Source organism: Rhopalosiphum padi, chromosome 3 (genome assembly GCF_020882245.1).
Source record: "Rhopalosiphum padi isolate XX-2018 chromosome 3, ASM2088224v1, whole genome shotgun sequence".
NCBI classification, from domain to species: Eukaryota; Metazoa; Arthropoda; class Insecta; order Hemiptera; family Aphididae; genus Rhopalosiphum; species Rhopalosiphum padi.
The window spans coordinates 70575467-70597755 of NC_083599.1; the positions used below are offsets into that span (position 1 = coordinate 70575467).

The 22289-nt window shown below is 29.9% G+C and overlaps 1 protein-coding gene across 3 annotated transcripts; it reads left to right on the top strand.

The window, feature by feature from the left end:
• Nucleotides 1-924: 924 nt before the first annotated feature.
• Nucleotides 925-20758, top strand: LOC132926589 (uncharacterized). Of its 3 annotated transcripts, none has more exons than XM_060990959.1 (12): nt 925-1412; nt 4689-5246; nt 5766-5989; nt 6867-7169; nt 7279-7383; nt 8970-9233; nt 10523-10901; nt 15834-16216; nt 16893-17760; nt 17850-18107; nt 18221-19225; nt 19292-20758. In XM_060990959.1, the coding sequence occupies exons 2-11, from the start codon at nt 5003-5005 to the stop codon at nt 18307-18309; spliced, it is 3117 nt and encodes a 1038-aa protein (XP_060846942.1). In that variant the 5' UTR covers nt 925-1412; nt 4689-5002; the 3' UTR covers nt 18310-19225; nt 19292-20758. The 3 variants fall into 3 exon arrangements, with proteins under 3 accessions (XP_060846942.1, XP_060846940.1, XP_060846941.1); XM_060990957.1 differs by having other exon boundaries at nt 5760-5989; nt 19292-20757; XM_060990958.1 differs by lacking the exon at nt 925-1412 and adding an exon at nt 3289-3412 and having other exon boundaries at nt 5760-5989; nt 19292-20757.
• The last annotated feature ends 1531 nt before the right edge of the window (nt 20759-22289 follow it).

Genomic DNA, 22289 nt, shown 5'->3' on the forward strand with positions numbered 1-22289 from the left:
ATTTAAATACTACAATGTATTAAATGAAATAGGTATATCAATAAACATAATTTAAAATTAATAGTAAACAATATACGTATATAATGTAAATTAAGAAAATAATTACAAAATAACGTTAATAAAAATTGTTGTGTTTTTTTTACGCTGAAGGTTAGGTTAGGCCCTAACCGTTAGGGAACCTACTTATATACGTCATCGGTCCAATGATAATTCATTTTTTTAATCTTGTAGGTATGACTAATACTTCTGTTAACAATAGTTAATATTTTCTGAAATACCTACTTTATTGACGTTTTTTAAATTACATACGTTTCACTGAAAAAGTTATCAGAACATTTTTTTCACGTGTTTATGTTGATTTTCATTGTTTCAAATCAAATAATAAACAACATTTAACGTTAAACGTTAACACTTACATAACGTATAAATATTCAAAAACGTAAAAACAAAATGTTTATAATTTAAAAACTTTTATCTAATAAAATGTAATTATGTAAGTACCTACATTGGTATATTATATTTTTGAGATTCTTAGGTTATAATAATATATACTATATACATAATATGTGTACGTAATCACAACGTCGGTCGGGTTTTAAAAATCGTCCAGGTCTAGGGTAAATTAATTATTTTAATGTTTATATTATGTTTACGTGCTAATATCTAGTCATTTTGGTAGAATAATATAATATTATGACTACCATGATATAATACGATTCCCATTACGTTCGCGCCATCTGTGGAACACTTTAATAATATTATTATTATTACGAAAGTCGCGTAATTTAAGCACCACCCTCGCACGGCGTCGCGACGGCGGCGGCGGCGGCGGCGGCGCTCGATCGATATTTTGCCGCCGCCGACGGTCGTCGCTTCTGTTATCATAATAATAATAATAATAATAATAATATGTCTATCGGCGACTGCTCGGCGGCGGCAGTAGACGACGTGTGTGTCGACGATCGTTGTCGGGTGTTGCTCGTTCGGCGTTGTGCGTGCAAAAAACACGCGATTTACGTAAATATTTAAACTATTACGTTATTACAGTATAGTACTACACGGGTGACTGACGTTTGTGTGTGCCGGAAAATACCTATATTGATAACGTAATAATATTGTTTACGAACCGCAATAATATTGTAATCGTGTGATTTCACCGACACCTACACGCTAGTGCACAGTAGATGATAATATATAGGCACGCAAAACGTGTGATGTTGTGTGAACTGTGATCGCATATTTTATCATATTATCGTAATCGCCATCGCCACCGTTTTGTCTTACAATAATTTGTCGTCTTCGCCATACAATAATATTATTATATCGATCGGAAGGTGCGTTTGTGTGTGTGTGTGTGTGTGTGCGACAGGAAGACGGCGGTGACGCGCCCGCGGGAATACGATCGTAAATAGGTGAGTGCGGTTTTGCGGAAATCGGAAGTAAACACCGACACTCGGCTTACTTACGTTATTGTTCATAACAATAATATTATTCGCGTACGTTTTATCATTTGTAACGATTTCTACCGCGTCTGTATGTATACTATTTCTTTGGTCGTTCGAACGATTTATTTTGCAAAGACGTAAAAATATTGTGTTATTCGCGGTCTCATCGTCCGATATCTGTTCAACATAACGGACGAAATGATAAATTTTATATTATGACGTGTTAGGCTTGTGTAGAAGTCCATTATCGAGTTAGAGTATTATATCGTTGCACTAATATCGTGTATTATAATAGGTTAACAAATTGGCAATAATTATATATGTTATTCTGATCATATTCCTATATATACGAGTTTAAATCAAACCCACTTTGTTTTTCGTATTTGAACGTCAAGTATACGTACAATATTTGCATATTTAAAGATTTTTTTCGTATATATAGAGCATACTATTTACATATTTAATGACTTGCGCCCGTTGTATACTCGTTGAAATTATTAATATTTGGTGTATAACAAAAGATGTTGTATTTGCTTAAATCTTACATTTAGATTTTCATTTTTTTATTTACTTTATAGATTTTTGAACCTTAGAACCTAAATTGATAAACAGTTTTTAATTGCCAAGATTTGAAATTTAAACGTTTATAAAATTATTATGTATGAATATTTTTGATATTTTTAAATGTCTATAAGAAAAATTTATAAGAAATCTTATTTTAAATTTACAAGTTTATTGGCCAAGCATAACATTTTTTATCAAATCAAAAAATTACAACTACAATTTTTCATATATTTGAAATTCCTACAAATTTTCTAAATTTAATTTATGTTGTAATTAATTTTTTTCATTTTTTCCTAAAACATTTTTAGTACACTAAGAATGTTCCAATCAGATTTAATTTAATACCAGAAAACACATCAAAGTTAAAGATTAAATTATGTTTACTGCTGCTAAAGGTGAACATTTACCAAACAAAGAGTATCATTTTATACATTCATTACTTAGGTCAACATTTAAAATATATTTAGTGTTTGATGTTAACATATACTTTAAAGTTTCAATTTTATTAAATCAGTATAAATTTTATAAACGCTAAAATAAATTCATTACAAATTAAGTCGTACCTATAATATGTTGTCGAGTTTATATTACCGAAAAATATTTACTTTTAAAATTATTTCTAAATTGTTTTCTAATGCGTGTAAGATTCAGTATACTCAGTATAGTAATAATTATTATTACTAGATATATATATAATGTATTTATAAAAAATAAAACATTGCAATAGCTTTAATTATTACCTTATATTTTAATATAAATCTCATTTTGTCACTTTATTAGTGTAATAAAATAAATCATATATTTATTAAACGATTGGTAAAATCTCATTCTATTAAATAACCTATTTTTTGGAATTAAAATCTGTCCTTTATTTTGAACTGGATTAATATTTAATACTATAAGTCTAAGTAAGGAACACTGTTAGGAATACAGTATAATAATTATTATACTTATAATTTTAGTCCAAATTTTATTAGGTTATTAGTTATTACAATATGTGGTTACCTTCTTACCTTCCTATAATTAATTATATTGTTAGTATTCATAAACCTCTTCCATCTTTGTTAATTTGTTTACCTATTTAACAAATCTTATACAATTCCTACATAGTTTTTAGTGTTTTTATGCTGTTCTAGCATTGATTTATCAATAAAAATGTCATAATTGTAAATCAAATAAAACAATTTATAGCTGAATATTTTTTTTTCTATAAAAATAAAACGTTTTACATTTCGTAGCATAAAAAATTTACAACGTCGATTGTAAATTTAAAAATAAATCTTTTTTGAAATTATTTTAAATCGAAAAAAATTGTTCACCTACACTGTACTATTGAATTCATCTTCACATAAAGCAATAAATATAATTTACATCACAATCGTATTATCATAATATTATTATCAGTGAGTAATGACATATTATCAATAAGCTATGGTGTTATTATATGCACGTTAATATATTATAGTGTTATTATTATAGATTATTGTGCTATAAATAATTAATAAATTAAAAATATAACATCATTAAGTACAGATATACTTAAATCATCAAAATCGTTACATTTTAATTATTGATACCTACACAAGACGTCATCATAATCATTTATAAACGAACCGTTTTCGCTATTTTACGCACATATCCATCACGTTTTTCTGCACACCCAAAACTCATTATTATTAATTAAGTACACAAACAAGTATTATATAGCAATATAATACTTGTTTTTTTATGCTTGGAGTGCTATTATGTATTATTATTTTATGTCACACATTGTTTTAGTCTCAACCGGTCAAGGGCTCATTGTTGAGTAGACATATTATTTTGTAACAATTAATATTTGGGCTAGGATGTATATTGTTTATATACACAATATAAAATACTAAAATACACAATAAACTAACGATGACCAATAGTTTTCAAATAATCATAAAAATAAATAATTTTTTTTAATTTTAAAATTGACTGAATGAGAAAACCTAACTTATTTTTATGCTAGCTAAAAAATTGTTGTCAGTACTTATAGGTAATACTTTAAATTAAATTCACAATTAATAACATAACAGATTTTTAAATTGTTTTTCTCAAAGACAAATAAACTGATTTTATGTAATCGAAATAATTATCAGAGTAATATGAATCAACATAGTTTTTACATTATTATTTATTACTTTCGTTTAAACAATATATCTGTTTTATAAAATATGCACATTCGTATAGTTACACGTCATAATATATCGTTAGTTCAATGCAATTATAATATTCAAAGTAAAAAATAAATCGTTTGTATCGCAATTTACGCGGCGATCTTTGGACACTACTAATCAGTTTTCTAAAAAAAAAACACTTAAAAATAAACGGCATACCAAAACTGAATGCATATAAATCCTAGCCCTAAACAAAATATTTTTTTTTTTTTTTTAAATGCCGTCTATCTGCACCGGGTCGACGACCGTGGTTTACCACGTTTATGTATTATTATAATTTTTTTATTTATCATTATTGATCGCAATATTGCCAATACTTATGACTAATAGGCAAATAAACGAATCTTTTACTGATTTTGACTTGGTTAGTAATAATTTATATCTTATGTCTGCATGGTTTGCATGTACTTTGGCTTGATCGGAGTGTCGACTTATAAAAATATAAAATAACCGTAACGTTTTTATCTGCGTGTAGATATTTACGACAGCGGAACGGCGGCGGCGGCAGTAGCATCAGCAGTGGTACAACAACAACAACAACTCATCACCACCACCCTCAAGCAAGCGCAGCCAGACGCCGCCACTTTACTGTCGAGGACGATACATTACAACTTCGTCAACATCTGTAAATAATAATAATAATAATAATAATAATAAATATCAATAAAACAAAACCGCCATCACAACCATCACCACTACAACCACCTACCAAAATATCATTACTATCACCACCAAAACCACCATCAAATCGACACGACAATACTACAACACGGCCACGTGGACTTCGGTATGCAAGCGTCCACGTCGCCCGCGTTCGCGCCGCGGCGCCCGTCCGCCTTGCGCGTGGACGGCGCCGGCGGTCAGCGCACTACTACGGCAGCCGCTTTTTCGTCCGTAGACCGTTTGCTGGCGGACATCGCGTACCAGCGGCAAAAGGAACGACAGCGCGTGGCCGTGAACGGCCGGCAGAGTCGGCAGAGCCGACGACACCGCTACGACAGTTCGCGACGTTCGGCTTCTACCTCGGCCACAGGTAAATGATGGTATTTTCTCGTCGAACGTTTTGGAGAATATCGTAATAATATTGAAAAAATAAAAAAGTTAGGTTAATTTAGTTTAAGTAAGCGATTCCTAACGCGTGTGCGGTATCGCCCTCTTGTGGGATTTTTTAATTTTTAGTGGTCGTTTTACTTTAGGGGACGCTAAGGTGGGCGATTCTACTCTGACTTCAATTTTTATTGTATGTTAACTCATTGCAATGAAATGTATAGGGAACTGTGAATGATCAAAAAAAAAAAATAATAAACATTTTAAGGTCGATGTGACCTGAGAATCGTGTAGAATAATAATAATAAAAAAAAATTAATTAATTAATAATACAAATTGTACAACAATAGGCCATTTTCCGACGCGTAAAAATGCATTAAATTACAATTTACAGGCCCATTCAGTTCTGAGTTCACGCGTTTTTTAAGTTCATTATGACGTTGTCGTCTCGTTTATGAATACATCTTACGATGCATATTTATATATTTTTTTTAATAAGGAGCAGCGACTACAAATTGCGTAACAACCACCGGATCTGAACTCGATGACGAGGCGGCCTCGGCGTACTGGTGGACCGACGTGTTCCTCCGATATTTTGTGTTCGACGAGGACTGCACGAAGACTACCGCCACGGCCGACTCGGACGACTTGTTGTTTTTCGTGCGGCGCCGGCGAAACCGGCGCAAGTGCAGTAAGAGCCGATCGTCCTCATCACAACGTCGGCGAAAGGTAAGGACAAATAATATGCATACACATATATATCTCTATGAAACACCCTCTTCATCGCATTGCTAATACGCTAATACCCTAATCCATATACGTTCAACTTCTCGTCCTGATACCGACCTATGTTTTATTTCATCTTACCGCATTAGACGTATAGTGTATACTAATCTTTTTCTAAATCTTTTTTGTTTTTACAAAATATATTATTTCTCGTGTTGCGTTTCACGCCGCTTCATATATTATAATTCAGTCGTAAACTCACTTTGGTTTTTTCTATCAATATTCGATCGTTCATAAATATAATCATATTCTAATCTTGTACATACTTTATATCGATGTATAAACTGTTTGTTTTGAGGTATTATAATTATTACCACTTGTATAGAGGACAGTAAATAAATACAATATACCAGTGATCGGCAACCTTTTTGGACTCTCGGGCCACATTCAAGAATTAAAAAGAATTTGTGGGCAATATAAAAATAAAAACTTTATATTCTAAAATTATTAACTATGAAAAAAAAAAAATACTGGTTAAAACATTAAAATAAAGAAACTTATAAAAAAATTATTCTCGTTCTAAAATTTAAAGTGAGCCGTATACAATAGCGGCGCGTGCCGCCGGTTGCCGACCATTGCGATGTATATGATATTCTGTAAAAATACAATTATAAGTTTAGCTCAAAGTAGTCGCTTTGTATATCATAAAGTATACAGAATTTTCATCAAAAAACGTCTTTAAAATTTCTCATTTTCATAACGGCGGTTTATTACTGCAGTTATATACTTATACAGTTATACATATATATATGTGTGTGTGTGTTGTGGGTAATATTTTTAATTTTTCTTTGCTCACAATCGCCTCGGCGTCTATACATAGGTAACTTACGACACCCGGGCTTATCGAAAACAACAGCACAACCAACAGCAGCAGCAACAACAGCAGCAAAAACCGACCTTGTTACCGATCGGCGACCCAGCAATCCTGTGGCGGCAAACGGTGTGCCTGAACGCCATCGTTCATCGGCTGCGGTACACACTCACGGTGGCCGTGTGCGTGCGTGTGCCCAGAAAAGCCGCCACCTGTTTTGGTCACTGCGACAGTTCGCGAGAATTCGAATCGGCCGACGACGGGCAAGGAGACTGTGAATACGACCTTCAGCTGCTGTCGCGATACGTGCACGTGAGTAGATATTATATTATCTCGCGGACTTTCTGCGTGGTTTTCACGACAATTTCTAATTAATTTTTGTCGCTGTTGACTTAACGGGGTATGATGAAATAATAAGCAGACAGTGTATGCATCGACTAGTGGCAGGCGTATGGACGCAGCTAAGGGACCTAGAGAGCGGCCTGTGTACCCCGCCTTGTGTTGGGCCGTCGACGATTTTGCCGAAGTAGGTGCTATATTATGTATTATTATGTATATGTTAAATTATATTTAAAATGTTGCGTTTAAATATTTGAGATCACTTTATTATGATATTTAGTATTAAAATAATATTGATTTACATTTATACATTTAATTTAATTACGTTATGGTAATAAACTAATAAATATCCCAAACGTGCTAGAAATATGATCTCGTTTTAGGGTTTTAGAATCCTTTTACACATAGTATGGTTGTGAAATTGATTTTTGAATTTAATAATTACAATATCGATGTATTAGATAAGCACTCAGAAAACTAGATAAATAAAACATGGAACCAATACAAGTCGAGTATTATTTGCTTAATTTACCAGTTTAAAAACCAAAATGTGTATCAACTTTTTAAAGAATTTAAAATTATAATTCGTGTACATTATTAATGTTTATATATTTTTAATAAAAATAATGATTTAGTTAAATGATAAATAAACTAATGTATCATAGTAAATTGAATTGTTAAAATAAAAAATTGAAATAGAACAAATAATGATATTTGTATTTAAATTTAATTTTGAGAAATCAGCATTGCCAATATTAATCAAGAGTAAAATGTTGTGGATAGGTAAATTTATAGAATACAATACTTATTAATTGTATAATATTCTCGTTGTTTCTTATAAATGATTAATATTATAAGTCATACATAAACGATGAAAATTATAAGCTAATGTATTTGTTTTGTGTATACATTTATTACTAGGATAACTTACAATAATTATAGTATTATTAAATAATTCTATATGAATACTGTTGGTAAATGATATAAATTAGTTTTCATTCGACAAAACTGCAATACGTCAATATATCTGTCTATATAGATCATATACTGATGGGATATATTTAATATGTTTTCCAACTATTTTGTGCCATTTGACATTTTTATAATTGACATTGGTCAATATTGATATATATATTTTTTTTTATTAGAGAATATACAATCTATATCCATATAGGCATAATGAGAATATGTGCTACATTATATTAAAAAACATGAATAGGGTGAGGGAAGAAACCATCCAGTGATCGCACTTCCTTTTGCTTAAAAATTTTTGTAACTAAATATTATTTTTTTTAATTATTATTATACATTTTTTTTTCTGTTATTCATTAAGCAGATCTCTACACAAGTTTCTTTTTAATATTGATTTTGAAAAAAAAAGCTCTGTGAAGCGTGTATCATTGCGCTCATTTTACTTATTATATTATAGTGAATTGAATTATTGTATGTTAAATTTATTTCGTCTAACCTTTTTAAACTTGTTTATGAATATGATTATCTGCATAACAGCCTTCACAATTTGATTACAATACATTTTTAAAAATAGCATTGTATATATTATTTAGAATCAATACAATATGAATATATTTAAAATAATTTTTACTTGAACGTCAAATGTCAATAAAAGTGATTCAGATTCTATTTGCTTTTTTTTTTTGTCGAGTTCTAACTAAAATGTTAATATTTTTATAATTTGTATTATTACTATAGCTGTATACGATTTTTACTTTTTTACTGATTATATTTAATAATGTCACATCGTCCGTAACGCAGGCATTCCGCACAGTGATTGTACGCCCTGGACAAACGGTATGCGCCGAGCTGGTTGCAACTTGGCCTGGTCCGGCAACCGTGGTCGAGGAATACCACAATAACGACAATGATGACGGCAACGACAAAGATTTGGATGACGGCAATTGCAACCAGTTCAGTCGTCACAAATCCACGCCAGTCAAACTAAAACAAAATCAAAACAGAGCGGTTCTGTTCACCGGTGCCGTCCCTTACGCTGCGGTGCGCGCCGCATACGAGTGCAAGGTGATTAGATCATGCATTTTTAAGAAAAAATGTTAGTGTAATAATATCTCTACATAGGACAGAGCTTTTAAAAGAAAAATATAAAATACACAACTTAAAAACAATCTCAGAGAGATCATTATTCGTTTTATAAAATAATGTCGTTACAATTACCCAGTATCTATATAAAACTCCACAATAACGTCTCTTAAATGTTAAACTTGCGTAGTTAACATAAAAAAAGGTGGGCAAGTGGATATCGCTTTGCTACATAGTAGACATGGAGATGAGTAGGTCACTATAATGGATGTGTTAAATTTGAATGCAATGACAGGTATCATTGTATACGAAAAACGATTCTAAACGGAGATGATTAGTAAATCTAGGATAATTATAAGATATAATATTATTACCTATAGTTAAACTATAATATATCGTTATTTTATTCGATTTCGTAAAAAAATAAATTTCATACGTTCATACAATTTTTTCTATATTGACGCTAGAGTTTTTTTCACTGTTATTTGAAGAAAAAGTTATGGAGAGCCTTGAGTTGGGTTTTTTAACCTTAGATATAAATCACAAACATTTTATGAATTTTCAATTTTCAAATTCCTTGCGAATTTTCGCGATTTTGACATATTTTGTAAACATTTGAACTTTTAACGCTTATAAACAAAAATTTTGAGTAACGATTTTTGATTTTTTTTTTAATACAACAAGAACAACTATAAAGAATAAACCTTGTATTACATTTTAAAGATTTTTTGGAAAGCCAAATTTTTTTTATCGGCATTTTATGAAAAAAAATTAGTTAAATAAATAGTTTAAAAAAATTCTAAATATTTTGAAAATTTAATCGTAAATAGATAACGCTAATATAAACATTTGGTAAAAATTTTAATTATTTACAATGATTCATTTTTGAGTTACAAAAAATCGATTTTGTAGACAAGTGGTTATGCGTAAAAATTCCTGTTTTTCCGTTATACTTTTTCAGTTTTTCAATATATCATCCGAAATAAATGATAAAAATGTCAAAGACTCGCTGTAAATTCTACACTGGTTTGATATCGTTTATAGATCAATTCAAATTAAGCCATTACTCGTCTCAATATAAAAAAACTCACAATCTGCCTTTTTAGTACCTACAAAAATATGTTTCTAGTATTTATTTATTTTATTTTTTGTTTCGTTAACCTAGCTATTATTTTTGATGTTGATATCGTTCTCGAATCACAGTTGAGTTTAGTATGTTATTGTCGTGTGATATGACACTGGTGTTTGGCACTTATAGCAATCGTTTACAGATGAGCTTGTACCGCAATGCGGAACGCCAACGCAGGAAACGGTGGCGGCAACAGCAACGGAAACGTGGAGGCAAGAAATCGTCGCTGGGCGCTGCCCTGTCCGCATCGTTGACGGCGCTGTTCGTGGGCGGCAGCAAAGACTCTGCTCCGTCATCAGACTGCGGAGAATATGATTGCTATTACGGTGCTAGCTCTTCTACGGCCGTCGCCGACGCGGATCGCGTGGAATACGTGACGGTGCGCGGTTGCCGGCCGAGTTGTGATGACGACAGCGGCGGCGAATTGTCATCGGATGACGAAAATCGCGACGGCGACGACTCGGACTTTGATGCGGACGACAGTTGTACGAAGGGCTTGGCTCAGATGGCCGTCACGCTCGGTAAGTACAAACGCTTTTTTTATTTATTTTTTCTTACAAAAACCCATACAGCGTGTTACGTCCGTGTTTGTGATTATTATTATCATTGTTATCATTATTCATTATTATCGTGATTATTTTTACCACACGACCACCAAAAATCTAAAAACGAACGTTTGTCAGTCACGGTTCTAACTCAGAACTATCCTAGATTTGTAAGGAATGACCAGTAATTGAAGATAACCAACTAATACTACCTAATCTAAATTAATGTTGTTTTCTTTCCGAATTCCGAATGGGATATTATGCATAGATACTCCGATTATATATTATATATAAAAAAAAAAACTCATAACCATGAAACCAATGATATGCGTATAAGTACCGTTTAAATACTAGACATTGTATTTACTTGATATTATTTTCGTACAGGTACATTATACGGATAATCAACAATTCTAAATTTCTAACGAAAAACGTCATATTATACTAAATTTGTTCTCTCTCTTATGTACAATAAAGTATAAACGTTTAATCATATTATATTAAATACTCATTATTTAGGGTAAATTCAAATCAGATAACAGGTTTTTAATGCTAAAAAATATTTCCTACCTCAGTCACTTATCTTTGGCCAACCGTACTGATTATCAAATACTACACCATCTGCATATTTTAAAATTGTCATAAAGTTTATTTTAAAAAAAAATTACTTTTTTAAATTTGAACTCTTCAATATTTTATTTTTAAACTTTGAATATAAACACTCAAAAATTAATTAAATTAAATTAAAAAAATAAAGAAAATCATCCATGATAAATTTAATTTCGATTTTATGTATTGTATCAAATAATCATATTATCATATTAGATATTATAGTTCCAATACAATTGACAAAATAGTTTGATACAACTAAGTTTGACACGCGACGCCTAATGGTGCGTTCTTGTTAAGTGCTACGTGCATGCGTGTAGATATCTCCCTTTCTTCTAATCAAATCATCTTAACTTAAAACCACTCACACAATTATCATTCATTGCACACATCAAAAATGATTGGTTTCCAATGGAAGAAGTTATCACGTCTTTTTTACTATATAATACAAATGCATCGAAATGGGACACTTTTTGTCTATATTATAGACTACAGATAATTGATGGTACCAATTATATATATCACCGATTTACACTAAAATATGGTTTGAGGTAGATACGTATTACGTATAGTCAAACCTAGAGAATTCAATAATTTCCAATTTAATGTTATACTAATTTTTGTACCCCACTTAAAAATCTTTATATCATTTTTAAGGAGTTGTTTTGCATTTGAAGTATTTCAGTTACATTTTTATTTGCATGTCAGTTTCATAAGTAATTTTTCCACATGATTTTTCTAGGCCTTTAGTGTTTGGCTCTTTTTATGCATGACGTTTTTCCAGTTTTTAATATATTTTAGGTACTTTAATGTAACACTATATTTTTTAAGTGGAATGTTATTATTCCTTGACGTATATTTGTTATAATTTGCGCGCACATTTCACTAAAAAGAAAAACTTTTCTATTTACATAAACACTCTCATTCAAAATACAGCACAATATAATTTATGGTACACGCACGATTGATATTTTTCGGCACCAATACTTTATAGTTTTTATATTATTATTTAAATATACACGTGGGAAATACATTTTATTGTATTTTATTAATGTATATTCATTAATTTAGTATTTTTAACTAAGTACATGCAATTGAATAATAATAATAATAAATAGTAAATACTGATTAAATACATACTGTATTCGCTTTACAATAACATTAATACATACATAGTGATGTAACAGTATACATTTATAATACATATGATAAAATATATAATATACCCATAATATATGTATAGACTAGGAAAATTGTGTAACAAAACTTGAATAAAAAAAAATAATACTTATATAATTACAATACACTATACATATAATAATAAAAAATTATTTCTGACAAACTCTATTTTAAATAAATATAGCATATTTGTTTAGGTAACTGCTTAAGGTCAACATGTACATATATAATTTATTATATTTTTTAACAAATATAGGATGATTTTTGCTAATAATAATTAAACTTTTATAAATTATTGGGTATTGATAGAATAAAAATGGACGTGTGACAATATAATACCCGTAGTACATCATTGCATGCGTTCAATATGACAATATGTCAATATCTAGTGAATTTTATTTTATTTTATAATAAAAGTTAAAGTATGTAGGTGTGTGTTTAAATTTATCCGTTTCGATATACTTTATTATTATTTGACTGAGTACCTATAGGACATAGGCATATAGAAGAAGTACCAGAATTAAATTACTTGTTATTAACGTAGAAATCGTCGATAAACTATCTAGGTACACAATAATAAATCATATAGATTCACTATTAACTAATCACAATACGAATATAGATATATTACTTAAATTAATTTAATATATATATTTGTGTAGAGCTAGAATTTATGTTTCATAAAAAATAAGATAAATATGCAATGAACTAACAAATAATTTCCAAAACACTATAATATATAATAAATTAAAGTAAAGTATTTTCTAACATTTAAAATTTATTGAATTAGAAAACTGAAGTTTTTTCTTAAAAATTACATAAGTTTTGTTAGTATTATTTTCAAATACGTAAATTCATGGAATTTTAATCGATTTTTAAAAACACTGACTTTATGAATTTGAAATTTACAGTGTAACATAAATAGCGCAAAAATACAAAATATGCCATTTTCATGTTTATAATAGTAAAATTTTCAAAATAAAAAAATTGATTATTTGTATCATTACATACGGCCATTTGTGGATATTAGTACATTACTAACTACATTTGTGTGTAAAAGGACTGAAAAAACACCAAATTATAGATATAAATCTTAGCACATGATTTACTTTAACTACATATAACACACATACGACGTACCTACTATTTATTTATAATTATAAACTTATAATAATATATACATTATACAAGTAAATATATACGTATGAAATTATCTGATATACCTTTTGATATGTCAAATTTATTATTTATGCAGTATAATATCATTTACCACTATTTGCATACTTATTACCAACCACTTGATATCCACGTCCCTCGGTACTTAGTATCTCCAATATCTATTATTATTACAAATTGTAATAGTTTTATATGCTGTCTTCTGATTTACGTAACACAATAATTACGTTTCAATGAAAACCAATAGCATTTAGAACATAACATGATAAATTTTGTTTTAGAAAATGTTGTTGCACGCATCTCATACATATCTGGGACATAAACATGGAACTAATTTGTACCATTATACCCTAGCACAACCACAGTGTACTTATAATAAAAGTACCGACTTAATTACTTTTTTTTTCCTGTTGGTTATATTTTGCACTTCGTTATGTTTGAACAAAAATATTATACAATCGTTGTTGAAAAAGTAATATCTTGTTGTAAAAAAGATATTTTGAGGCATATATTTCAAAATTATTGGAAAAAAATTTATAATATTTAACATTTTTAATAATAATATCAAGTATAGCTCATTATTTCCAAAGATAATATTATTGCCCTTGAAAAATTCAAATCTTTTATAAATATATCAAGCTTATTATTTATAATAACATATATATGTTAGGAATTTAGGATTATGCGAATGTATGTGCGTATATGTATTGGTGTTATTTTTTTGTGTTTTTTTACGCAATTGCTCAAAGTCCCACGTGTATATTTTATAGTAATGTGCTCCGTATTAATATTTATCATCGGAGTACCTATATAGTAGGGTTTCAAGTACGAGTAGTTATACTAGAAGCAGCCACTACCAATATATCAAAATTTATGGAAGTAATGTTCACGCGAGTCAAAATCTGCGCCCGTTTAGAAGAAGACACTATATGTTTTGTGATCTGACACTGGCGCTAAGACGATCAGCGGATCCATAACCCAATAGCCCAAAATCCAAATATTTATGATATAGTAAGTATATTTGTGCAATGTATTTTTTAGTTGTAGACTTAGTGTTTCGCCAATGTGTAGGTAAAAGCGCCGTAGTATAATATCTGATAGTAGAGACTTTAATATAAAAGTGTCACACGATTTAGTTTCAGTTGTTTAGATTATCATTGTTACTGTCTTACTGATTGTTTTCATAAAAAATAGTACTCTATAAATTAACTTCCATATACACAAATATACAATGTGCACTCTAAACATTTTCCTCGGCATGTTTCTAACCCAAAAAGTTAGTCTCATATAGTATTATAATTTCATAAAATTATCGAGAATCGACTACAGATGATAGGTAGATTAATAATTTTATTTTTATTTTGGTAGTGAGCACGGTTTTTAGCAGTTCTTGCTTCATTTGATTATTTACGTGTATTGTAATATAATTACAAATTAGTTTGAACATATTTCAGGACATACTATTTATTTTGTTTAGTCTTTAAAATTATTAATATTGATATTATGTAACTAATTATTATAGACAAAAGTTATGATTATTAATATACATTATTAAAGGCTGTAAGATAAATGCACCCTCAGGGATTATTTTCGATAGAGGATGGATAACTAAGTCCAGAAATATTCGTTTTTAATATCACTAAACGATTTATAATTGTATACATTTTAATAATTTATTGTTAGATAGTTACATTAAAATGTATTAGAAATTGTATTTTATTTATTTATACATTATATTCTACTTCAGCCCCATCATTAAATTGTGTTGAATAACCCGATAGAAAGTGTTTTGGGTTACATAAGGTAATAGTTCCGTTAAAAACTTATTATTACAATAATGAATATGATAATAATAATAATTACAATCAACTATTGTTACGGATGATAGTAATAACACAAATGTTAGCTATATGCGTGGATTTTATGACATTAATTATTTAACAGCACCAATACAGCCGGTTGAAACGGTAACCTCAGGTTTTGATGGTAATGTCCACAACAACCACCACTATCACCAACAGGAGTGTGGTGGTAGAGAAGACGATTGCGGCGAAACCAGATACGATCAGAACCCTGATTTTACTACTAGCGCATATTATGACCAGGATAACGATGATTACACCACAGTGATTGGTTACCAGCAACAGCAACTCGAGTCCTTCACGACACCGGGAACAGCTTCTGAACCGGGTGATTACTATGATTACGGATGGGACTATGAAACTGCGGCCAGTAGCGAACAGCAAACACCCCAAACGCCTTCCTATTATTATCAACAACAACAACAGCAACAACTTGAGCGTCAACGACGCAGGGGTCGCAAGCCGGTAAGATATATTTTATTGTTTAATAATACATGCAACTTATTAGATTGAATCTATAAAGATGGAAAGATGGCTTTTTTTCACAAGTGTCCATTAGTTGTTGGATTTGAAAATGGTAAAGTTTGTATGCCAGATTTATTGCAGAACTAAGTCAATATCAATCTATTTGCACATCTTTACATTATAAATTATAGTTATTTTAAACGAGTTTCATTATAATGAAAATAATAATAATAATAATATATTCATTTTAACACAAAAACCACCAAAAAAAAGCTTATATACTGAGATGAGATGTATTTTTAAGACAGTTCATAATCAAGTACAAATTATCTATAAAAAAAATGGGCCATGACGTTATAAAAATGATGTAATTATATAAATTTATCTTTAATTAAGCACGGGTCTGAAATTTTATACTTAACTTAAAAAATATTAGGTAGCTATGCCATTAGATTTAGAAAATAGCCAAGTACTGATATATTTTAATAATTCTATGCAGTTTTATTTTTAGTTTGCGTATTCAGGTATATTATATTAAACTTATGTGGGCCATACTAGCATTACATAATATTATTGATATAGATATAAAATATTTAACCGACAAATATCAATGATTTTGTCTGCATTGTTACTTGCATTCATTGATGTTTTTTTGTTTTAATCTCACTTACAATAGAGGCGACTCAGTGACCCATGCTCGACATCTATTTTCGATCAGCTGGATAACAATGACCACGGTACAGAGCAACATCGCCAGCCCTACCAACAACAGTATGAAATCAATAATTATAATAGCATGTGTGGAAAAAAAAGTAGGCGAAAACAACAGTATAACTACCAGCATCGATTACAGCAGCAACTGAATAGTTATGGAAGTGTAAGAGGATTATCGTCGGTCGCATCGACACCAGGAAAATCTGGAAAAATGCAACATCCACATCGGGCCTGGTCTGAGAGTGATGGGTTGGATCAGTATGGCGGTGGCTTCGTTCAACAAATTCAAAATCAGCAAAAGCCTCAACTGTTACTTCCACCCCCTGTACCTTATTATTGTGCTGCTGAAGCAGCCGAATCGGGTTTTGCGCAATACGTGCACAAAAGTCCGGGTGGCTGGTGGATACGCACTAAGAATAAGCGGCGTAGAAGACGTCATAAAAGTACGAAGCGAAAGCAGAGTGGTAAGACTAATACAACCGTTATAGATCGACGTCGAAGTTCCAGTGCTGGTCCGAATGGTTACACCGTTACCGATGACGAGAATAGTTATGGCTCAGATTCGGGATCAAACTCAGACCATAGCCAATCAAACTCTGATGAACAAGAAAGTGATGGCGAATTTATTGGGGCGCTCGCTGCTGCCGCATCATTTGGCCAGGACCCTGATCGAGAATGGTTGCAACGGGGAAGCGCTGGTGATCCAGTAGCTGATTGGGATCGGTATGACTGTGAGAGTGACTCATCAGCCGAACCTAATGACGATAATATGGTTGAATGGACAACGGAGATTATGGCCACTGATATAAGGCGTAAACAACCTCCAAACTGTAAGTATAAAAGTATCACAGTATAAATTACAAAAATCAGGTTAAATATTATAATTAATGAAAAATACGCGTGCGTTCATTTGTTACAGGTTCAACAATAGCTATGTCGTCTAGGATGGAACGTGACAATTCCTTAAATTTTTGTGATGAACAGACACCAACACCTGTTTTTACAAACCGTCATGTTCATCATCAACCAAAACAGCAATCTGTTGGTCACTCACAACAATCCCAACGGCAGCTATTGGTGCCACAATTCCGACCTCAACCACTCGAACCACCACCACCACCTGCGCTTAGCGTTGCATTTACTGCCGTAGCCTGTCCGTGGTGGACAGTCCTAGAAGGTGAGCTAACTTAAATTGCTTATTACACTTATTACATTTTTGTACAGACATTGAATAATAAAAGATAAATTGATTTTATGTTTTTAACAATTACTCGTTTGTTTGTTTGGTAGATGTGTTGCATGTGAATGCCAAAACTTCAGGAGAGCAATTATCATCAAATAAAAAAATCACGAGATTACCGCTCCTCACGTTTGATTAAATATAAACGTCGCTAAGAAAAATAATGAATAAACAACGTTTTAATTTTGTGAACACATTAAAAATTACTGTGTATGCCTTAGTGATGGCGTTAAACTCACTAATTACTCATAGAGTATAAAATATATAAAACATTATTGCATGATGGAAAACAAAATACTTCATCCCAGTTTTCGAAGTAAAACAAACAGAAAAATAAACGTCAGCGGAGAATAATTAGTATAGTTTAAGTTTTGTTTCACTTCTAGAGCTCTAAGAGACAAATGCAAGGTTGATAATCATAGTGTTTCGACTGTTTTGAACATACTTGTATAGTATATATATTATGTGCTAGAAGAATATTATAAGACACCTCATGTCCATTAATTAATTAAAAATAACTACTATAAGAATTTATGAATAAATTATTGTGTTGAAATGAAAATCAAGATAAATAAACATGAACAGTTGGAATTATATTGTATTAATTACAATTATACGGTGAATAATTTTCGGGTATACCGATTATATAAGAGCAGCAATTAGTTTAAAGTATGAATTAAATTAGCGATGACAAAAAGTTCAAACTAAACATGCATTTCTTATGTACAAATATTCATTGATTCAGTCTTTGTTGGAAAAAATATCGTCTTATTTCTTGTTCGTGATATCAATCAAGTGCATTTACTGATTAGTAACTGTGACCATACATCTGCCATGGCTTAAAAATGAATGCCAAGTCAACATCCCAGTGGTCCTAACAATGAATTATTTCTTTGTAACTGAGAACAATATTTGATACCTGACGACCACAAGGCACAAACTGTATTCCCGTCTAAAGAACACTGATGTTGCAATCACTTGAACAATCATTGTCAATGATGGATATAAGAAACGTTAATCGCGGTTGTCAGGATTATTTGGCAAGTTTATATTAGGTATGAATAGTGTTATTTATTCTATGTATATAATGATACATTTAATATTGATTTTTGATTTTTCAGTTGGCGGGTGCTGTAACAGTTACAAAATCCATTATCTACGAATGTAATTAAGTTTTTACTGCTCAAATTCTGGAATCAACAGGCACATAATTTACACATAAACCTAACTAGTTTTTACGCATGTCTTTCCATTCCACATTAATTACATCACCAGTCACCACACCACACATACAGCATCCAATTACTTCACCACCCCATAAACACTCAAATTAATCATTATATTTTCTTCAGAGCACTTATTTATTACAAAAAATCATTCACTCAATAAAACCTTGCATCTAAAACTTTGTTCATACGTTAGTTATGTAAATGCAAAACTGTGTCGAGTACTAATAATTTGACTGAGATTCTAATGGTAGCAAAATGTACATCGTAGACAAGTAGCTTATTTATGTAGAATTTTAATTATTGCATATAAGTACAACACAATTGATCAAGACTACATTTAAATTTTAAATATTTTAAGTACGCCACAAATTTAAATTGGCTTAAAATTTTCTATGGAACACATAATATACTTGCTTAACAAACTTACAGTTATTTTATAATTTATTGTTCATCTTATAATGTAGCTTATGCGTGTACCATTAAATTTGTTACTTTGTTAGCAACGAGAGCAACTCATATAAACCTTTTTTTCTATTATAATATTGTCTTGCCAATTCAGCATGTCATCTTTGTTAGTTGTATAATTTTAACTATATTTTCAAAAATAAGCATAGATTTCTTACACATCTCCTTCAATTAAAATCTTACCCATCACATGTGTGTTTATTTACACTTGAGTGAAAATACGTTTCTTTTTTAAAAAAGAATCTGCACATTTAATTTCACTACTGATTAATGGTGTTGGTGTTGGTATTGGAGTTGGTACTGTTTATTATCCTTGAGAAAATCCTGAAGTTTATTTTCTAAGTATTACCTATCTATTTGTTTAAATCACTGAAACAACAAAAATGATTAAATGTTATTTCTTAATAATCATACTAACTTCGTTATTTTGTAAATTATGTACTCTGACCTTAAAAACTTAAAATAAAAGGACCAACTCTGTATATTTAATTATTAATTAAAATTTAACTTTTTTTTTATAAATTATGAATTGTTATATTCGACTAAGTTTTATAATATGATTAACTAATAATATTTAAAAAATTGTTTCTACTTGTGTTGATGGTTTTGTATTTTTATTCAGTATTAGTTTAATAAGTGTTTCCGTAAGTTCTATCTTACACATTGATATGTTGTTAAAAGATGTACTGTTTTAATATTATTATTCATTACAATATAATTTGTTTGTATTTTAACGTATACATAACATGAGTTTTTGTTATTTATAAGAATGTAATCCTCTTAAAGATATTAAATTTCGAAAAATAGTAAAAGGTACATGGTATATATTGTGTAAAAATTACCAAAGTACTAAACAATAATATGGCAATGTAATGTAAGTATAACAATAGTGTGTGAATTAAAACAATAAAACAGTCTAATGAAATAAATTATAACCGTATTCTAACAAAGAAAATTTAATAAATACAATTTATTCTTAATTCTTAAATCCTATGAAAAATAAAAATATTTCTAGGAAATATGTTTACTTTTAATGATATTAACATTTCAAAAAATGTCCAATTTTACAGGCACATGTAAATTCCACGGATGTATATTTATAATAATTAATAATGATTACTAGTTAGTAGTTGAAAAAAATTAAAATAAAATTAGTAATATTTATATATATATATATATATATAGTTATTAATAATCAATAAATAATAATGAACAGTTATATTTAATAGTAAAAAAATAATTAATTAAATACAACTTAAAATATAGATTGATAATGTTTAGATGCAGCTTTAACGAATTGCATAATACTGATATTTTTTTTCTTGAATAACGAAATTATGGTATTTAAATGTTTTTGGCATGGTTATGATGTAGAATTTCTGAGATTATAAGGTTCGTAGTTATATTAAAAATATTTTTAGTCTGTGCATTTTACCATCGGTGGAATTTACATTTTTTTTCAGGTAAAAAAACGTACCAGTGGAATTTATATGTTTTAAATTCAACTCAAAAATCGACTAACCATAAATCGGTGGAATTTACAATCGACCAATTTTATTTATGGCATTTTCTTGAAATTGTTTTCTTGTATTAAAATTAATTATACCTATATTAAATGTTTTTAGTAAAAAGACGAGTTAAAGATAATATATGTATATTTTACAGTTTTTCGAATTATGTAATTACAATTTATGAAGAAAAATTATATTGGAAAGATAACTCAAGAATCGTACACTAAACTAAAGGTACGTATTTAACCGGCATTGATTTGGCTATTACTTGTAAGTTATTAATATTCATTATTTCTTGTTATTATTTTTGGTTACTCGGACTCACATGATCTCAGAGCTCACTGAAAAAACATTGCAATCGAGTAACTTGCGAACAATCAAAAAGATACGAAAGACTTGTAAAGGATTTTTGACTAAAGGCGACGCATGTGATATAATTATAAAGGTACTTAATGATAGTGACTGTGGTCGATTACAATTATGTGTCGATAGTACGTTTATCTATTACTTGTTAATATTTTTCCAATTCTAATTTTAATATTACAATTTATAGGTACTAAAATGTGCACATTCGTTTTTAATTATACATATATTTGGTATATTAAGACAAACCAATCAATTAATGATGCTGAAACTATTTCTAAATACAGTTCTCAATCCATTGTTGTCATAAATCATACATCAAAATGTTTTTTCATAAAGTGGAATATGCATATAAGTATAAAGCTATTAAATAAGGCAAGGTAATTGTATACAACATTATTCAGTATTAAATACAAGATGCACTATAAAACTACATAATCGATTTATTATTTGTTTATGTATTTTATTGTACACGCCATTGCCGCTGTGAGGTAACCATGCATTGTAGAAGTATAGAAATGACAATGAGTGATCATTTCGACAATATTCAA

Excerpts from the sequence above, each read along its gene's own strand:
- LOC132926589 (XM_060990957.1), top strand. The coding sequence starts at position 5,003 with ATGCAAGCGTCCACGTCGCCCGCGTTCGCGCCGCGGCGCCCGTCCGCC. Across the intron at positions 7,170-7,278 it reads TGCTGTCGCGATACGTGCAC|ACAGTGTATGCATCGACTAG; the intron begins GTGAGTAGATAT and ends AATAATAAGCAG. Across the intron at positions 7,384-8,969 it reads CCGTCGACGATTTTGCCGAA|GCATTCCGCACAGTGATTGT; the intron begins GTAGGTGCTATA and ends TCCGTAACGCAG.